The sequence below is a fragment of the Poromitra crassiceps genome (genome assembly GCF_964638095.1).
Source record: "Poromitra crassiceps genome assembly, chromosome: 2".
NCBI lineage: Eukaryota > Metazoa > Chordata > Actinopteri > Beryciformes > Melamphaidae > Poromitra > Poromitra crassiceps.
The window spans coordinates 57,370,415-57,387,050 of NC_139624.1; the positions used below are offsets into that span (position 1 = coordinate 57,370,415).

The 16,636-nt window shown below is 43.0% G+C and overlaps 1 protein-coding gene across 1 annotated transcript in view; it reads left to right on the top strand.

Annotated features, from left to right (window-relative positions):
• Positions 1–6,673: 6,673 nt before the first annotated feature.
• Positions 6,674–16,636, top strand: part of ppfia2 (PTPRF interacting protein alpha 2) — a gene marked incomplete at both ends in the record, with an annotated part of 380,230 nt that continues 370,267 nt past the window's right edge. Inside the window, 1 exon segment of the mRNA XM_083657351.1 lies at positions 6,674–6,922. Coding sequence (XP_083513477.1) covers positions 6,674–6,922 — 249 coding nt within the window.

A 16,636-nucleotide genomic window follows, 5' to 3' on the forward strand; every position in this document is an offset into this window, starting at 1 on the left:
TCAGGTCCTTCAGAATCTCCAGTGGGTGATAGGTGTTAGTTTATCTATCCATGGGGATCTGGTTCACATTAACTCATACCTGTCGTCGCCGCTGTCTGCCTGCTCCACAAGGGACAAGCTAATGACCTATCTGCCCACGCACGCACTTCGGTGACAATACAGTGTATAGCAAATTGTTTGCCAGAGGAACAGACAAATCTGCCCGCAAAGGCGGAAAGAGTGGGGAATCTAAGCTTCTCAATGCTTTTTTGCCTTGAGTTTAGATAGATTGTGTTATTTTTCTGTTGTTCTTATTAAATCTCAAGAAGATTAACCGAGAAGACAGGCCTAATCCATTTTAAATGTCACAATGAAGTGGATACAACCAGCGGTGCCTCAGGAAGTCCCTGAAGATCATCAAAGACACAAACCATCCCCACAACAGCCTGTTCTCCCTGCTACCCTCAGGGAGGAGATACAGGGTTCCAAAAACACGCACAAATCGCTTGAGGAACAGTTTCTTCCCGCAGGCCACGAGACTCCTTAATATGCACAAAATAGTGCAGTAGTCGTACAGTACCGTACTGCAGCTGCTACTATTACGGATGCCTAACGTTTAATTGTAAATTCAAGTGTATGTTTAATAAGGTGCCTAACGTTCAATTGTAAATTTAAGTGTATGTTTAATAAGGTACATGCTATTTGCACATGTATGTATAAAACGTCGAATTTGGAATGTCTGAACACGTCTAACGTATGCACATGACATGTGCACCTATGTGCAATGAATATGCCAATGTCGTATAAGCCACCGACTTGTCTTATTGCTTATTGATGCCTATTTCTTATTGCCTTATTGCTGTCTTATTGCTTATTGATGCCTATTTCTTATTGCCTATTACTTATTGCTTGTTGCCTATTTGTACTATATCGTAAACGGAGTCCACTGCACAAGAATTTCACACGTGGTACTTGTACCATGGAGTGACAATAAAAATCTTGAATCTTGAATCTTGAATCTTGGATACGTGTGTTGCATTATGCTTTCAGTTTACAGGACCTCCTGCTTTACCTCCTGCTTTATTTGTGGACAAAAGCAGATCACCTTCCTTGCATATAGATTTAGCATAGACAGTAGACATGATTGAGGAGGCGGGGTCACGCTGCCATCAAAGCATTAAGTGCAGGGACAAGACTGGGGGGGAATCATGTGCCGTGATGCAGCAAAACGTCTTCGATGCACTCTGCTTCCACACAACTTTCACCCTGAAACTCTTTGATGCACTCTGCTTCCACACAACTTTCACCCTGAAACTCTTTGATGCACTCTGCTTCCACACAACTTTCACCCTGAAACTCTTTGATGCACTCTGCTTCCACACAACTTTCACCCTGAAACTCTTTGATGCACTCTGCTTCCACTCAACTTTCACCCTGAAACTCTTTGATGCACTCTGCTTCCACACAACTTTCACCCTGAAACTCTTTGATGCACTCTGCTTCCACACAACTTTCACCCTGAAACTCTTTGATGCACTCTGCTTCCACACAACTTTCACCCTGAAACTCTTTGATGCACTCTGCTTCCACACAACTTTCACCCTGAAACTCTTTGATGCACTCTGCTTCCACACAACTTTCACCCTGAAACTCTTTGATGCACTCTGCTTCCACACAACTTTCACCCTGAAACTCTTTGATAAAAGACATATATTGCCGATGAAGCTTGCATTCCCTGGGTCCATTTTGTTGTTTGATGTGTTTTCCTAATTCCTGTGGCTGTGGGTAACTGGCCAAGCGTCGACGATGTGTCGTCACGTGAAGAGATTTCCAACAGAGCTATAATGGAGTTTGATGGAGTAAAATGTTTCAGTGATCAAAAAACGGACACTACACGTCAGGTTTTCATGTCAACAATCATACAGGGAGAACTGGTGGGAGTAGCGTGATCCTCCCACGTGCTACGTCCTGCCGGTGAAGCTCCCCGCTGTCAGGTGAAAAGAAGCGGCTGGTGACTGCACATGTATCGTGGAAAGCAGGTGCTAGTCTACGTCTCTCCTCAGATCGGCAGGGGGCGGTGGAGCAGCGACCGGGTGGAGTGGCCGGGTATTGGCCAAGTACAATTGGGGAGAAAATAGGAGAGAAATCATGAAATAATAATAATTAAAAAAAAATCATACAGGGAGTAATCCATCATAGAAAAAGCAGAGAGAGACCAAATTCTCCAATGACAGCAGCCTCAATATACCAGAATTCAATGCAGCTGCAAGACATGTGCTTCAAGTAACGGATGGAAATCTGTCCCTCTGATATCACTATCACTATTGCAGAAAAAAACTCACAACTGAATGCAACAAGTTAAGGCATAATTCTCTGCGGGGTGTTGAAAGTCATTCTGGGAAATGTAGGCAATCAATAACTGAAGCAGACAAGGCCGTTTGAGGGAAAGTGGGTACAACAAAAAAGTAAATTACAAACAGTTAATCACAAAACGACTTCTGGAATGCACTGCACAGACTGTATAACAGTGTAAGAATAACCAAGGGTGGATTTCCGCCTGTCACTATCAACACAAACCACAATATTCAGCATACTAATCCCATTGGCCTAAAGCTCGTTATCATCATGCACTACCTAAAGGTCGTTTTCCTCATGCACTACCTGATTCTAGATTTTCTTGCAGCCCGCACCTTTTTAATGAGCATCTTCTCCGCAAGCACAGCTAACATGTATTGAGCCAGGGTCAGGAGGAATTAAATCGCTGCTGGCCACTTAAAACGCAACGCCGGTGCCTCGATCTGTCTGCCTGCTGTCCCAGTGAACGCTTTGGCATGTGCGGCGTGTCCAGCCAGGCAGCACGCGGGCTCAGTCTCTCAGGTCTAAACGGCAGCGCATGGTGGCTGAATGGTGAGCTGGTGAGAGTCTGGCCGGATGCCTGGAGCAGATATGGGAGACCCCAGACTCCTGCCAGAGAGCACGCTGGGAGACAGACCTGCCATTATAACCCGTTGGAGAGGGGACCCATGGGGTATTTAGGTCCCACTGAACAGATTTGTTATAGTGACACTTATGTTTGACTGTAAAGATTCATTGTGAATGAGCATTCATTGTCTTTATGTTTAGGATTTGACCGTTAAGGCATTTGAATGGGGACGTTTTTGCCTTGTAGGCTCAGCAAATTTCCCTGACCAATATTCAGAATTTAGTTTTATTGGGAGAATGATGCTTTGATGCTTTTAGTGTAGTTTTGGATACATTTTGATCAAAGGTTGTGGTCTATAATCATAATAATCTATAATCTATAATAATTATTATAATTATAGTCTATAATAATTTTCAAGGGTTTTTGTTGCAGAGGATGCAAGGGGGCGGGGCCTGTCATATATGAGCAATGTTGGATGAATCATAATGTTATAAAATCCCTGCTTAATCTAGTCTTCAGTTCTGGGCGTCCGAGTAGTGTAGCGTTAGATTCCCTACTTACCAAGACAAGAGTCGCAGGTTCATATCCCCGTGTTACCTCCGGCTTGGTCGGGCATCCATACAGGCACGATTGGCTGTGTCTGTGGGTGGGAAGCCGGATTGGGCGTATGTGTCCTGGTCGCTGCATTAGCACCTCCTCTGCTCGGTCGGGGCGCCTGGTCGGAGTGGAAGGGAACTGGTGGGATTAGCGTGATCCTCCCACGTACTACATCCTACTGGTGAAGCTCCGCCTGTCAGGTGAAAAGAAGTGGCTGGCTACTGCGCATGTGTCGGAGGAACCATGGTGCTACTCTCGGCTCTGTATATGTATATTTATACAACAGTTAGTTCCGGCACGAGGTCGTGCTGTTGTTGTCTAATATCGGCACTGCTGTGATTATGACCGAATCACAGCAGTGCCGATATTAGCCAACAACCGCACTCCCTCTCGTGTGATATTGCTTAAGTATATGATGTATATGTATATATAGCTGTCACCCAGGAGAGAAGCACTGCTGTGCACGGGGTTCTTCAGTTTTTGGACACCATACAGTATCTTGTTTATTGTTGATTTCCTATAATATAATTGCCACTTCACAGATTTACATACAGGTATGACAAAAATAGGTTTCAGAATATTAATATGCATGTAAACACACTCGTGACTTCTTGCTTATGAAGTGTGTTGACACAGACTTTGTTTGAGCCTCTGAACCATCAGATCAAAAAGGCTGTACCCCTGAGCCTCTGTGAAGCCCTGTCGCGTAGGAATAGCAGGACCATGGCTTGGGATATCCACTATAGCATAGATATGGTATATTATGCAACCAGATCTGGACTGGCCCATTAAACAGCATGAGCGTGAAATGTGGGGCAGGACGTCCAGCCTCCCAAGACGTCGCTGCAGCTTTGAAACGCCGGGGTGATGCTGAGCCCTGCTCCAAGTGTGTCAGGCCCGCTCACACACACACACACACACACACACACACACACACACACACACACACACACACACACACACACACACACACACACACACACACACACACACACACACACAAACACACACACACACAAACACACACACACACACACAGCCATGTCTGGGGTGATGCTGAGCCCTGCTCCAAGTGTGTCAGGCCCGGTCACATACACACTGCCGTAGAGAGCCAACGTGAACATCACTTCCTGCTTCACCAGTGTACCAGAGATTTTCAGCCGTCATTTATTTTCCCATAGACATTTCGTAAAATGCTTATAAAATAATTTTACTTCTTCAAACCAAACGGTTCAGATATATTTAGAAACAGGAGAGACCACAGAACATTTCACTCCCACCAAAACGTAAAAAAAAAAAAAAAAATTTTTTAAAGAAAATATTTTTTCTGTGTTGTTTTTTAGTTTTGGTCAAAGTGAAATGTTCTATGGTCTCTCCTGATTCTAAATATATATATATATATATATATATATATATATATATACACCAAAAAATACACCAAAAAACACCAAATATAACACCATATACTGTATATATAAATATATATACTGTATATACACCAAAAAATACACCAAAAAACATCAACACGGTGATATATAAATATATAACCGTTTGGTTTGACCAAGTAAAACTATTTTCTATAAGCTTTTTACAAAATGTCTATGGGAAAATAAATGGCGGATAAAGATCTCTGGTACAGTGCTGAAGCAGGAAGTGACCTTCACTTTGGGTCTCTATACAACTGGAGCTTATAGTGGATATTTGCACAGAGGCACCGTGTTTCAACCTCTGGTCTTCGTCAGGCTGTAGGGCCCTACAGCCTGACGAAGACCAGAGGTTGAAACGCTTTGCGTCTCTTGTCCCCTTGTCCTTCTCTGAAGATGTACTTTGTATTAACTGATTAAGTATACCTGTACATTACTTCTTTATTAAATGCTTGCTATAGGCCTACATGTCAGGATCTTTGACGGCATATCTTAACCCTTAACCCAAATCTTAACCATAAACTCACACACACACACACACACACACACACACACACACACACACACACACATACAGCCATGTCCTTGTGACGCAACTTTAGCAGGCTTTAGGGAGGTCAGAGGGGCCAGGGCATGCGAGCCCCTTGGCCCCTCTCTCACTAACGCTCTCTTGGATCGTGTCACAACACATCAGCAGGCCTTTGGGTCTCACGCAGCAAACACCAATCAGCTCCATGCAAAGACATTTCAATACCAAGAGGAAAGTCTGAAAGCCAGATTTGCTTTTGTAGTCAAGATTAAGCCCACCCCATATCTGCAGTGGAAGCTTAAAGTAAGTGTTAGATGTTACTCTAAAGTGGACTAATCACAGATGATTTTGATGATGAACTCAATATTGAGTTGCCCTCCACAGTTCTTCCTGGGTTCCACCCAATGTATGTGTGGCCCACCGTGAAAGAAATATGTTGGTAGAGTAAATTAATGAGTAAAAAACCTCATCCTTAGCTTAGAAAATGTAGAACAATATTCTTCCATTGTCATATATGACCCAAGTAGATCTGACCAGATTTGTCACATACTGTATTAGTGCTGGCTCTTACTTTTGAATGGATTTTAATTAGCTTCTTTTGTATATATCAAATTTGCCTTTTTTTTCATAACCTTTTTATTCTGCTTCCACTTTGCCTAAAATAATACTTCAAATTTAGGTTCTTGTGTACATTTTAATTTGGATTGCTCTTATGTTTTCTTTTTTGTTCTTTTTTCTTTTTCTATTATTGTTTTGTTTCCTTTCCTTTGTGTGTAATTGTATTGTATGTAGGTATGTCCACGTATGTCCTGTTTGTTTTGGGGACTACGGATGGAAATTAGCCTCGTGCCATGTGCCATGTGCCATGTGCAACGTGTTCGAGCCTCGTGCTCGAGTCTCGTGCTAAATCCGGCAATTTTTACACTCTGATTATGTTCTTTGTGTCCATTAATTTTGCACTGTCCCGTCTAAATAAACAAATCAAATGTCAAAAAAATGTCAAATGTCCTTTCTCTTGTTTATGTTATATTGCATTCTGTGTGAATTATTGTTATTATTGGTTTTCTGAGTATAAGCCCAGATAGGGTTTCATGTCTCTGCCTGAATCATCTCTCTACCATGTCTCTACCTATTTTTGTTTTTAAAAATGTGCAAAAACAAACAAACAAAAAACGCTGAACTGTCTCCTCTCTGGTGTTCCTGGTCCCTGGCAGAGCAAAGATGATGTGCGAGGTGATGCCCACCATCAGCGAGGACACAGCGCTGAATCAGCGCGGCTCACAGAGCAGCTCCTCGGACCCCGACTCGCACTTCGAGCAGCTGATGGTCAACATGCTGGACGAGAGGGACCGCCTGCTGGACACACTGCGGGAGACGCAGGAGAGCCTGGGCCTGGCTCAGCAGCACCTCCAGGACGTCATCTACGACCGCGACTCATTGCAACGCCAGCTTAGCTCTGCCCTGCCGCAGGTAACCCACGGCTTTGACTTCTTCCAGTGCCATTTGATCAGATTTGGTCGTTGAGATTTGGGGTTCAGTTGTTGCGTTTTCCATCTTTTGCAGAGTTTGGGTAAAATAGAACGAAGAAACGGGTGGAAACCGACCTTTGTATTGTTCAAACCTGATCCCAATGTTAAAAGGGGCGTGGTATTCTTTAAAATGATACTTATAAATACTTTCTTCTGCTTCTAGTCCTGTGGCCTATGGAATAATTTATTAACCCACTTAGATCTCTTCATTTTGGTGTCTGGCACAGATCTTCTGCACGCGCTGCTATGATGAGCCTTTCTCTTCATTTCTCTCCTCCACCTCATACTTTAGCCGGGGGCTCTTCTCCTCCTCAGGAGTTACACAGTGGACATAATATACAGGTACCGTTGAGAATACAAGACAAGAAAAGGGGAAACCCAACTGCTGCAAAACACACACAAAAAAACGCTGCTCCATTCAAAACCCTATTCACCCTCTGCTGTTTTTCAAATAGCCATCGTTCATTTTCCCACACGCTTTCTGCTATCAGCAATGCAGCATGTTGAATAGGACGGAGCAAAGAAATGAAACCCTACTTCTATTACCACACATTTGAATGCATGGTCAGAGGACTTATTGCAGCAGGAATGTCATACTGTATAAATTTCCCATTCTTGTGTGGAATAGGGAATTTTGATATCTTTCCCCCCTTCATGTGTAACAATTCCCACCACTTCATTCCCAGAGAAAGCACAAACACGCCTGCCAAAGTGAAATAACATTTCCATTATCAGACAGTTCTGCTGATGTCCACCGGCGGCAGAGCTCTGCGGTGACGCTGTGGTGATGTATTGGTTGTCATTGTGTAATGACAGAGCTGACATCGTATTCTGGTGCTCTCTTCCCGGCGCCCGGCTTAAATGAGATGTCACTCCGGCGATCGGGATCCTCCCGGCGACGTCCGAGCACAAACGATTGCATTAATTAATGTGACGCCGTCTTATTGGCCCGTGTGATATCAACATCACTCTAATGGTTTGTGAAGTAGTTTGTTAGACCTTTGTAATTACACACAGGCATTTAGCCAAGGGAAAAGTGCCCCGGGTGGCTCTGTTTAATATGCAACAGATAAGAAGCGCATGCTCCGTTTCTGCTTTTTGGACAAGCCGAGAATGAGCTAATTCCACTAAAGCAGCCATCACCTTTGTTCTGGGTGTTATGAATGTCTCTTCTGTTGATTCGGCTGTAATGATTTTACTGCAATTGGCACTTCTTTCATAGCCAGCCTTTATTACAAATGTGATTTTGCAACAGTTTAAGAAGAGCAACAGTCAGGAACCATGCTCACGTAGCCTATTCATGTCGCGTGATTCTTAAAAAAGAGGGCTATCGATTGCTTGCATGCAGGTCTTTCTCCACTGTGTGTGTGTGTGTGTGTGTGTGTGTGTGTGTGTGTGTGTGTGTGTGTGTGTGTGTGTGTGTGTGTGTGTGTGTGTGTGTGTGCGTGCGTGCGTGCGTGCGTGCGTGCGTGCGTGCGTGCGTGCGTGCGTGCGTGCGGGCGCGCGCGCGGACGTGTGTGTGTGTGCGTGTGCGCGTGTGCATGTGTGTGTGTGTGTGTGTGTGCGCGTGTGTGCGCGTGTGTGTGTGCATGCCTTGTGTGTGCGTGCAGAGGAGGTGGTGACTCAGCAGAGATGGAAGCACAGCTTCTCTTTTAAAGGCAGACGTGGCCTCATGTCATTGAGGCGATAGACAGACTGTGAATGTGTCTTTACTGATATCGCTCCTCTGCAGCGAAGCCCGGAGCGCTGGCAGGATTAGGCATTGGCCCGCCACAAACTTCCCTCCCTCTTCTTCTCCTTCCCCTCTTCCTCTCGGCCCTCTCTCGTCTCCCCCCTCTCCTTCCTCGCTGTCTTTTCTCTCGTGCTGCCCATATGGACGTAGCCACCATGATGTCACCCATGGTGGACTCCCGTTTTGAAACCTTGAGTTTGTCATTTTGACTGTAATCTTTTTTTAGAACAAGATGGCGAGCTGTGTGATCACTGGACATGCAACCTGTCAATCACGCCCTGCTTTTACTTTGACATCTATTTTACTCTGAATGGGACCATAGTTTGCAAAATGAATATCATATTATATCATGCAATATCATGAATATCATTGAAGAACACTAGCGATTGCCACCATAAATTCATTAAAAGTGTTTACTGAGGTAATAAATCAAGTGAGAAGTAGGATCACTTTCCCATTGACTTCTATACAATCAGACTTCTTCACGTTGCAGCCATAGACGGTATAAACGGGTGAGGTATATATATTTAAAAAAACATCCCCTGTACAGTTGTCATAAATAGTGAAATTAGCTATAGAGACCAAAACCAATTTTTGTACCAGGCTGTAAACTAGAGATCTCCTACCCGACCCAAACCCGACGGGACCCGAGACTCGATGGTCGGGTAGGGTCGGGTTTTTAAATAAACAATTAGGGCTCAGGTCAGGTATGGCTTGATTGTCTCGGGCATGGGTCGGGCTAGGGCCTAAATTTTAGGCCCGTGCAGGGCTCTTGTGAACAGTGTTTATTTCTGCTGTAAAGTTGGACATTTTAACATGGGGGTCTATGGGGGAATGATGAGGTTGATTCAATGTCTTTGAACCAGCCTCAAGTGGCCATTCCAGTAACTTCCGCATTTGCTTTGCTGAACCGGAGGTTGGGGCTTGGTGCTGCCCTCCCGCCTGCGTCTCCCTCTTTTGCTCTGCCCCCCCTTCCCCCCTCCCTCCATCAGAGGTCACGGCCCCACTGCTCGTCATGACAAATTCAACTGATCGGAGTTTATTGTTTATTGTTTATTTAGATCCCCATTAGCTGCCGCACATGGAAGCAGCTATTCTTCCTGGGGTCCACAATATAAAAGTAAAAAAAAAAATGACATACATTTGATGGATACAATTATTCAAATACAGTTTGTACAACTTAATTCATGAAAAAATTAGGTAATGCTATGTAAGCTTTCTTAAAATATAACCACAACCCAACTATGGTTGCTTTTGATTAAAACAGTTTACAGATAAACATAAAAAAAAAAAAAAAAGTAATACAAAATTTACGAATACCGACACCAAATTCAGATTCACATGAACCAATGTTCAATCAATAGACTCTTTTTAAGATGTTTTTTGAACAGACTTAAAGACTGGGTGTGTCTCATACCATCAGACAGCTTGTTCCATAATGCAGTGGCTCTATACATGACAGATGTTTGAGTAGATATTAAATGTGTGGAAGGCAATACAAGTAATCTCCTAGACACTTGTCTTGTTGAATAATCATGAATATCTTCAATATGACAGATCCTAGAGTATAAAGATGTAGGCTTGGCCTGTATACAAATTTTATGAAAAAAGGAGAGAAGATTATAAGAAAGCCTATGCCCAACCTTTAACCACTGAAGCTTACTATGCATAACATTAACATTAGCTTTGTAAGGGCATTTCAGAACAAGGCGAGCAGCTCTGTTTTGAACAATTTGTAACTTATGAATGTCTTCCTTAGTTGCACTAGACCATACCATCGAACAGTAGTCTAAGTGAGATAGCACCAATGCTTGAATTACCTGTGCTCTAGAGGGATCATTCAATAAGTAGGCACATCTCTTGATAACAGATACAGCTCTCCCCATTTTTGCTACTACATTGTCGACATGAGCAGACCAGGACAGCTTTTCATCAAGGGTTATACCTAGTAATTTCACATATGAGACTTGTTCTAGCGCTACCTTCTTCATCTCAAGGGATAATTTAAACGCTTTACTTAATGTATGGCTAGAACCAAACACTATACATTTTGTTTTAGCTACATTAAGTACTAATTTATTGTGTTCCACCCATTTAGATACAAGATCAAGTTCACTTTGCAAAACACTGTTTAGTTCTTCAATGTTATTAGAGGCTGTGTAAAGGGTGGAATCATCAGCATACATAGTCATTGAAGCTTTTTTCAGTGCTAATGGAAGATCATTGGTAAATATAGAATACAGTAATGGACCTAAGCAACTCCCTTGTGGGACCCCACATTCTAATTTACTAGTGGTGGAAAAACTACCATTGAAATAGACATTCTGTTTTCTATGTGTTAGATAACTTTCAAACCAATGAATTGCGTTTTCACAGAAACCATATGCACATAGTTTTTTCAATAAAAGTCCATGATCAATTACGTCAAACGCAGCGCTGAAATCAAGGAGAACTGCACCTACAATTTTTTTGTCATCAATATGACTACGCCATGCATCTGTCATCTGCGATAGTGCCGTACCTGTTGAGTGGCCTTCTTTATAGGCATGCTGATGGATGGAATCTAGACCATGCAAGGAAAAGCACTGTAACATTTGATCAAACACTATCCTTTCTAGTATTTTACTAAGTATGGCAAGGATGCTAATTGGCCTACTGTTAGACCCACTAAAAGCATTCATACCATTTTTTATTAAAGGAATAATTTTGGCCGCTTTCCATGATTCAGGGAAGACACCTTGCCTAAGGCTGCAGTTGAAAATGTGCCAAACTGGTACTGCAATATGTTCCGCCATTATTCTAATGAGCTTCCCATCAAGATTATCAAGACCAAATTGTGTGTTGTTTTTCACCAGCCTCAATAGTTTTTTGACTTCTTCTAAGGAGACTGGTTTCAGCTCAAATATACATGTCTTATCTTTCATAATATTTTCTTTGATCAAATTGACAGACATATCATCTCTCAAGTTATTCATTTTGCTCCTTAGATTAGTCACCTTTTGAATAAAGAAATCATTGAAGTAATTGGCAATTTCTAAAGGTTTTGTGATAAAATCACCACCAGCTTCAATAAATGAAGGGGTGTTACCTTTTGATCTTCCTAGTATATTATTAAAAATATTCCATATTTTCTTTCCATTATTCCTATACTCAGACATTTTGTTTTGGAAATATGTTTTTTTCTTAGACCTATTTAATTTGGTTCCATTATTTCTAATTTTCCTATAATTTATCCAGTCAGTTGGATCTTTGGATGTTGTAGCTTTCAACTTTGAATTGTCTCTTTGAGTCATAGTCTTTCTTAATTCATCATCAATCCAAAGAGCAGAATGACCTCTTACTGTAAACTTTCTTAGTGGGGCATGTATATTTATCACTTCCAGAAGCTTATCCATGAACAGGGACAATGCAGCATCCGTATCCTCAATTTCACGCAGTTGCTCCCAATTGATTGCTTTTATGCAATTGATAAAGGCCTCCTCATTAAAAGACTTATACATTCTCTGATATAGGACTTTGGTACCTGATTTAGATACTTTGGTTTTTCTTACGATCGCAACCATATTATGGTCACTGAATCCTACTGGAAATGAAACAGCCTTGGAGCACAGCTCATGAACGTTGGTGTAAATATGATCTAAACATGTGGATGAAGTCCCAGATATAGTACTTGATACCCTAGTGGACGATTTCACCATCTGTGTCATATTGCATACATTCATCAAGTCTATTATTCTTTTTTTCAAATAACATTTTTTGGATAACCAGTCAATGTTCAAATCACCAAGGAAAAATATCTCTTTATCTTCATCTACAACTCTCTGGAGCATATCACATATATCTTCAAGATATTGGACCTTAGAGCTAGGTGGTCTATAACAGCATCCAACTAGCAGTGGTTTAACATTAGGCAAGTGGACTTGTAGCCATATTGATTCAAGAGATGAATTCCCCAGATCATTTCTTGCTTTAACTGGTACAGTATATGACTTCGAATGTAAATGGCCACACCACCTCCACTTCTGTTTCTGTCTAATCTATAAATACTGTAATCATGGATATCAACTTCCGAGTTATTAATAGACGTGTCCAGATGAGTTTCAGAAATAGCCATAATGTGTATATTATTACTATGAAGCAATATGGAAAGATCAACAATTTTCTCCTTTAAACTGCAAATATTCAAGTGAGCAATATTGAGTGATGCTCGCCACCGCCCCCCCCCCCCCCCCCCCCTAGCCTGGGTAAACCCAGCCGCCACGTGACCTGCTCTCAGACCTGCTCTCAGTCACTACCTTGTGACTGTAAGCAGGGTAAGCCTGAGAGCAGGTCACTGGGGGCTGGGTTTACCCAGGCTACCCCCCCCCCATGCTTCCAAGCAACACTGTGGCCCGTTACATGCATCACAATCCTGCCTGTCCCCTCCCTCCACCTGCCCTCTCTCCCTCCTCACCCTCTGTCCCCTGCCTTCCGTCTCCTCTGCCAGTTTTGTTCCAGAACAGAAGGACGTGCAGAAAGGCGGTCGGCAGCCATTAGCTGTATCTGTGTCAGATGCCTGTCTCAGCGTGGCACCCCTCATGTAAAGCCGGTGCTAAGAAGCCTCTGACTTGTTCTTGCGGGACATGTTCTTGCGGGCAGTGACATACTGTACTGTAGGACACAGTGACATACTGTACTGTAGTGACATACTGTACTGTAAGACACAGTGACATAATGTACTGTAGTAACATACTGTACTGTGGTGACATACTGTACTGTGGTGACATACTGTACTGTAGTGACATACTGTACTGTGGTGACATACTGTACTGTAGTGACATACTGTACTGTAGGACACAGTGACATACTGTACTGTGGTGACATACTGTACTGTGGTGACATACTGTACTGTGGTGACATACTGTACTGTGGTGACATACTGTACTGTAGTGACATACTGTACTGTAGTGACATACTGTACTGTAGGACACAGTGACATACTGTACTGTGGTGACATACTGTACTGTGGTGACATACTGTACTGTGGTGACATACTGTACTGTGGTGACATACTGTACTGTAGTGACATACTGTACTGTGGTGACATACTGTACTGTAGTGACATACTGTACTGTAGGACACAGTGACATACTGTACTGTGGTGACATACTGTACTGTGGTGACATACGGTACTGTACTGTGGTGACATACTGTACTGTAGTGACATACTGTACTGTAGGACACAGTGACATACTGTACTGTAACCTATGTGGGGTTTGGCATAACCTTCGTTATTTCGAATCCCACATAGGTTACGCTAAAACCACCACCGCAAAGCGTCCTACCTGTAGTTGGCCAGTCGGCAGGAAAGTATCGCGGGACTTTACGAGACTTGGTGACCGAGATCACGTTTGAGGCAATTTGATCCCTGGGAGACTCCAGGAAATGGCCTGGGGCGAAATATCACTCTGGTGGATGTTGAGGGATCACATTACACGATATGTGGCGAAAACGGGAATAAAAATAGCTATTTAGATGCAGGAAAGACAGGCTCACACTTGGCCCCAAATCAGCTCCATTTTACAACTGACTTGGACGCTATTGATCTCAAAACAACGCTAGGACGGCTAGAAACGCCGCGGACATCGCTGGGTGAGTGGCCAAATCAGAATTATTGCCAGGAGATGGGTCCAGGTTCAAATAAACCGAAATTCTCCTTTAATGCACGACGAGGTGTCCATTATCACTTTTTAAGGGACGACGAGGAGGCGTGAACCGTCCGAGGCGAAGCCGAGGATGGTTGCCTCCGCGAAGTCCGCGAAGTGCATTAACCCCCTTATACCATGGTCACTTGCCAAGGAAACAAAACAAGACCATTCATTTATATTTCCATGCATTTTGCAATCAAAATCTAGTTTTCATAACCTTGAATATGAGTTGAGAACCGGCGAGACAAAATAGTCCCCTCGAGATTAGGCTATCATTGGATAAAATGGCTGCTTAGTTTCTACACCTGACACAATTCTAGAATCAAGCTAATAATTTGGCCAATTGTAGCCTATGTAACAACATACAAAATAAAACGGCAATGTCTAAGAATGCAACGCCATGTAACTGGGTCGTTTAAACTCGCATTCCAGGAAATTGCGTTAACGTCTGCGGGTCTTATAAGACGTAAATGGCGCGAGGCAGGAGTAGAGTGAAAACTATCTGCTTTCAGTATGTTGGAGTCTGGTATGTTTTGTACAAGGACGTCTCTCAGTGTGTTGCTGTTAACTCCCCATTTCGTTGTTTTGTTTTTGTTGATCCCGTCTTTTTCCTCTTTGACTTGATTTGTATCAGTGATAGAGGCAGCGCACCTGCGCACGCTCTCCCAGAGCGCCTGGCTGCTGGTTGCTGTAAGTTGTAAACAGAGGGTTTGACAGTTGACAGCTGAGAGCCCGGCTTCTGTGCGGGCACAGGGCGTGGTTTTTGCGTAACCTATGTGCGATTCGCAGGGCCGGCCCGCCCTGTATGCGAACCAAGCGGCTGCCTAGGGCCCCGGGAGTTGGGGGGCCCCCCCCCCCAATTTTTTTTTTTTTTTTTTTTTTTTTTAAATAAACATAGGCTATAATATTATAGGCTGTGTGTGGTAGTTAAAACATAGGTTGACGTTTATTTATGTTTGTAGTTTAAACAAAAACATAAATACTGTAGGCTACATACAACACAAAAGGGTGTTATTTACCTTTTGTCGCCACCTGGTGAGTAAATATATATGTAACTAAAACCATTAAAATTGACAACCGGTCCTGCATGTATCTACCGGTCCTTGGCACAAAAAAGGTTGGGAACCCCTGGTTTAACTGACCTGGCAACCCCTATGGCTGCTGGGTTCTACACGCTTGCTTGACACTGATAGGGCTACAAACGAGCGTCATTGTCATGTTTGTTTGTTTTAAATATTCTTCTAAATATGGCTAAAAGTCCAAAAACGTCAAATTTTCTTCGGCGCTGCCCTAGCGGGCAGCACCGAGAGTCCCCTCCTTACAGCACCCCCTACTTAAAAGTACTTCCAGCACGGATGCCCCCAAACCCCCGCCCCTGGGAGGGGGGCCCCTGATCTATATCCTGCTTAGGGCCCCCAGATGGCTAGGGCCGGCCCTGGCGATTCGAAATCACGCTTCTGTCAGGGGAGGGAAATCTCCGAAACGAAAGCCGACACAAACGTTAACTTTATCACAGGAATGCGGGTGTTTTGCGTTCTACATTAAATTAAGACATTACCGTTAGCCGTTTGGGCGCTTGCTTTATTTTGTATGTTACATACGTATTGGCCAAGTATATTAACATTTACAGACGAAGAGATTTCAGGAAGTGAAAGCAGTCAGGGCGAGCAGAGCGATTAAGTCGGAGAGTTGCGTCAGCGGAGGTCGAAAATGATTTAACCATGTAGCCAAATGACTAGCCAGGAAGGGGGCTTGCGCTACGTTTGGATGCATAAATAAAGCTGATAATATACAATTAGAATTTTTTAAATGTCTGACCCTTTCAAAGTACATCACAAAGGGTCCATTTTGCTGTAACTTGATAGCCCTGCTTAATCCAGGACCTTACTTCTTGTAACTTTTGTGAGGTAAAAAACGGGTCCATTGGAGTGAATGGATATGTCGGAACTCTCCATTATAGATCGCTCTGCTCGCAATGAAGATTCTGTCAGGAGGGAAATCTCCGAAACGAAAATCAAAATTGTAAATAATAGTTATTTTTTATAAACTGAGCACACAGGGGTGATTTAAATACTTACTTTGACCGACTCATTATTTTCTCAAGTTACAAAAGTGCCATATTAACCCTTAACGGGGGTATAGAGCTCAAACTGCTCTGTTGATAACACTGATGAAACTATGGCGAATTGATATGAATGGTGAACAGACCATTTGGCTGAACAACTTTACCAACTGT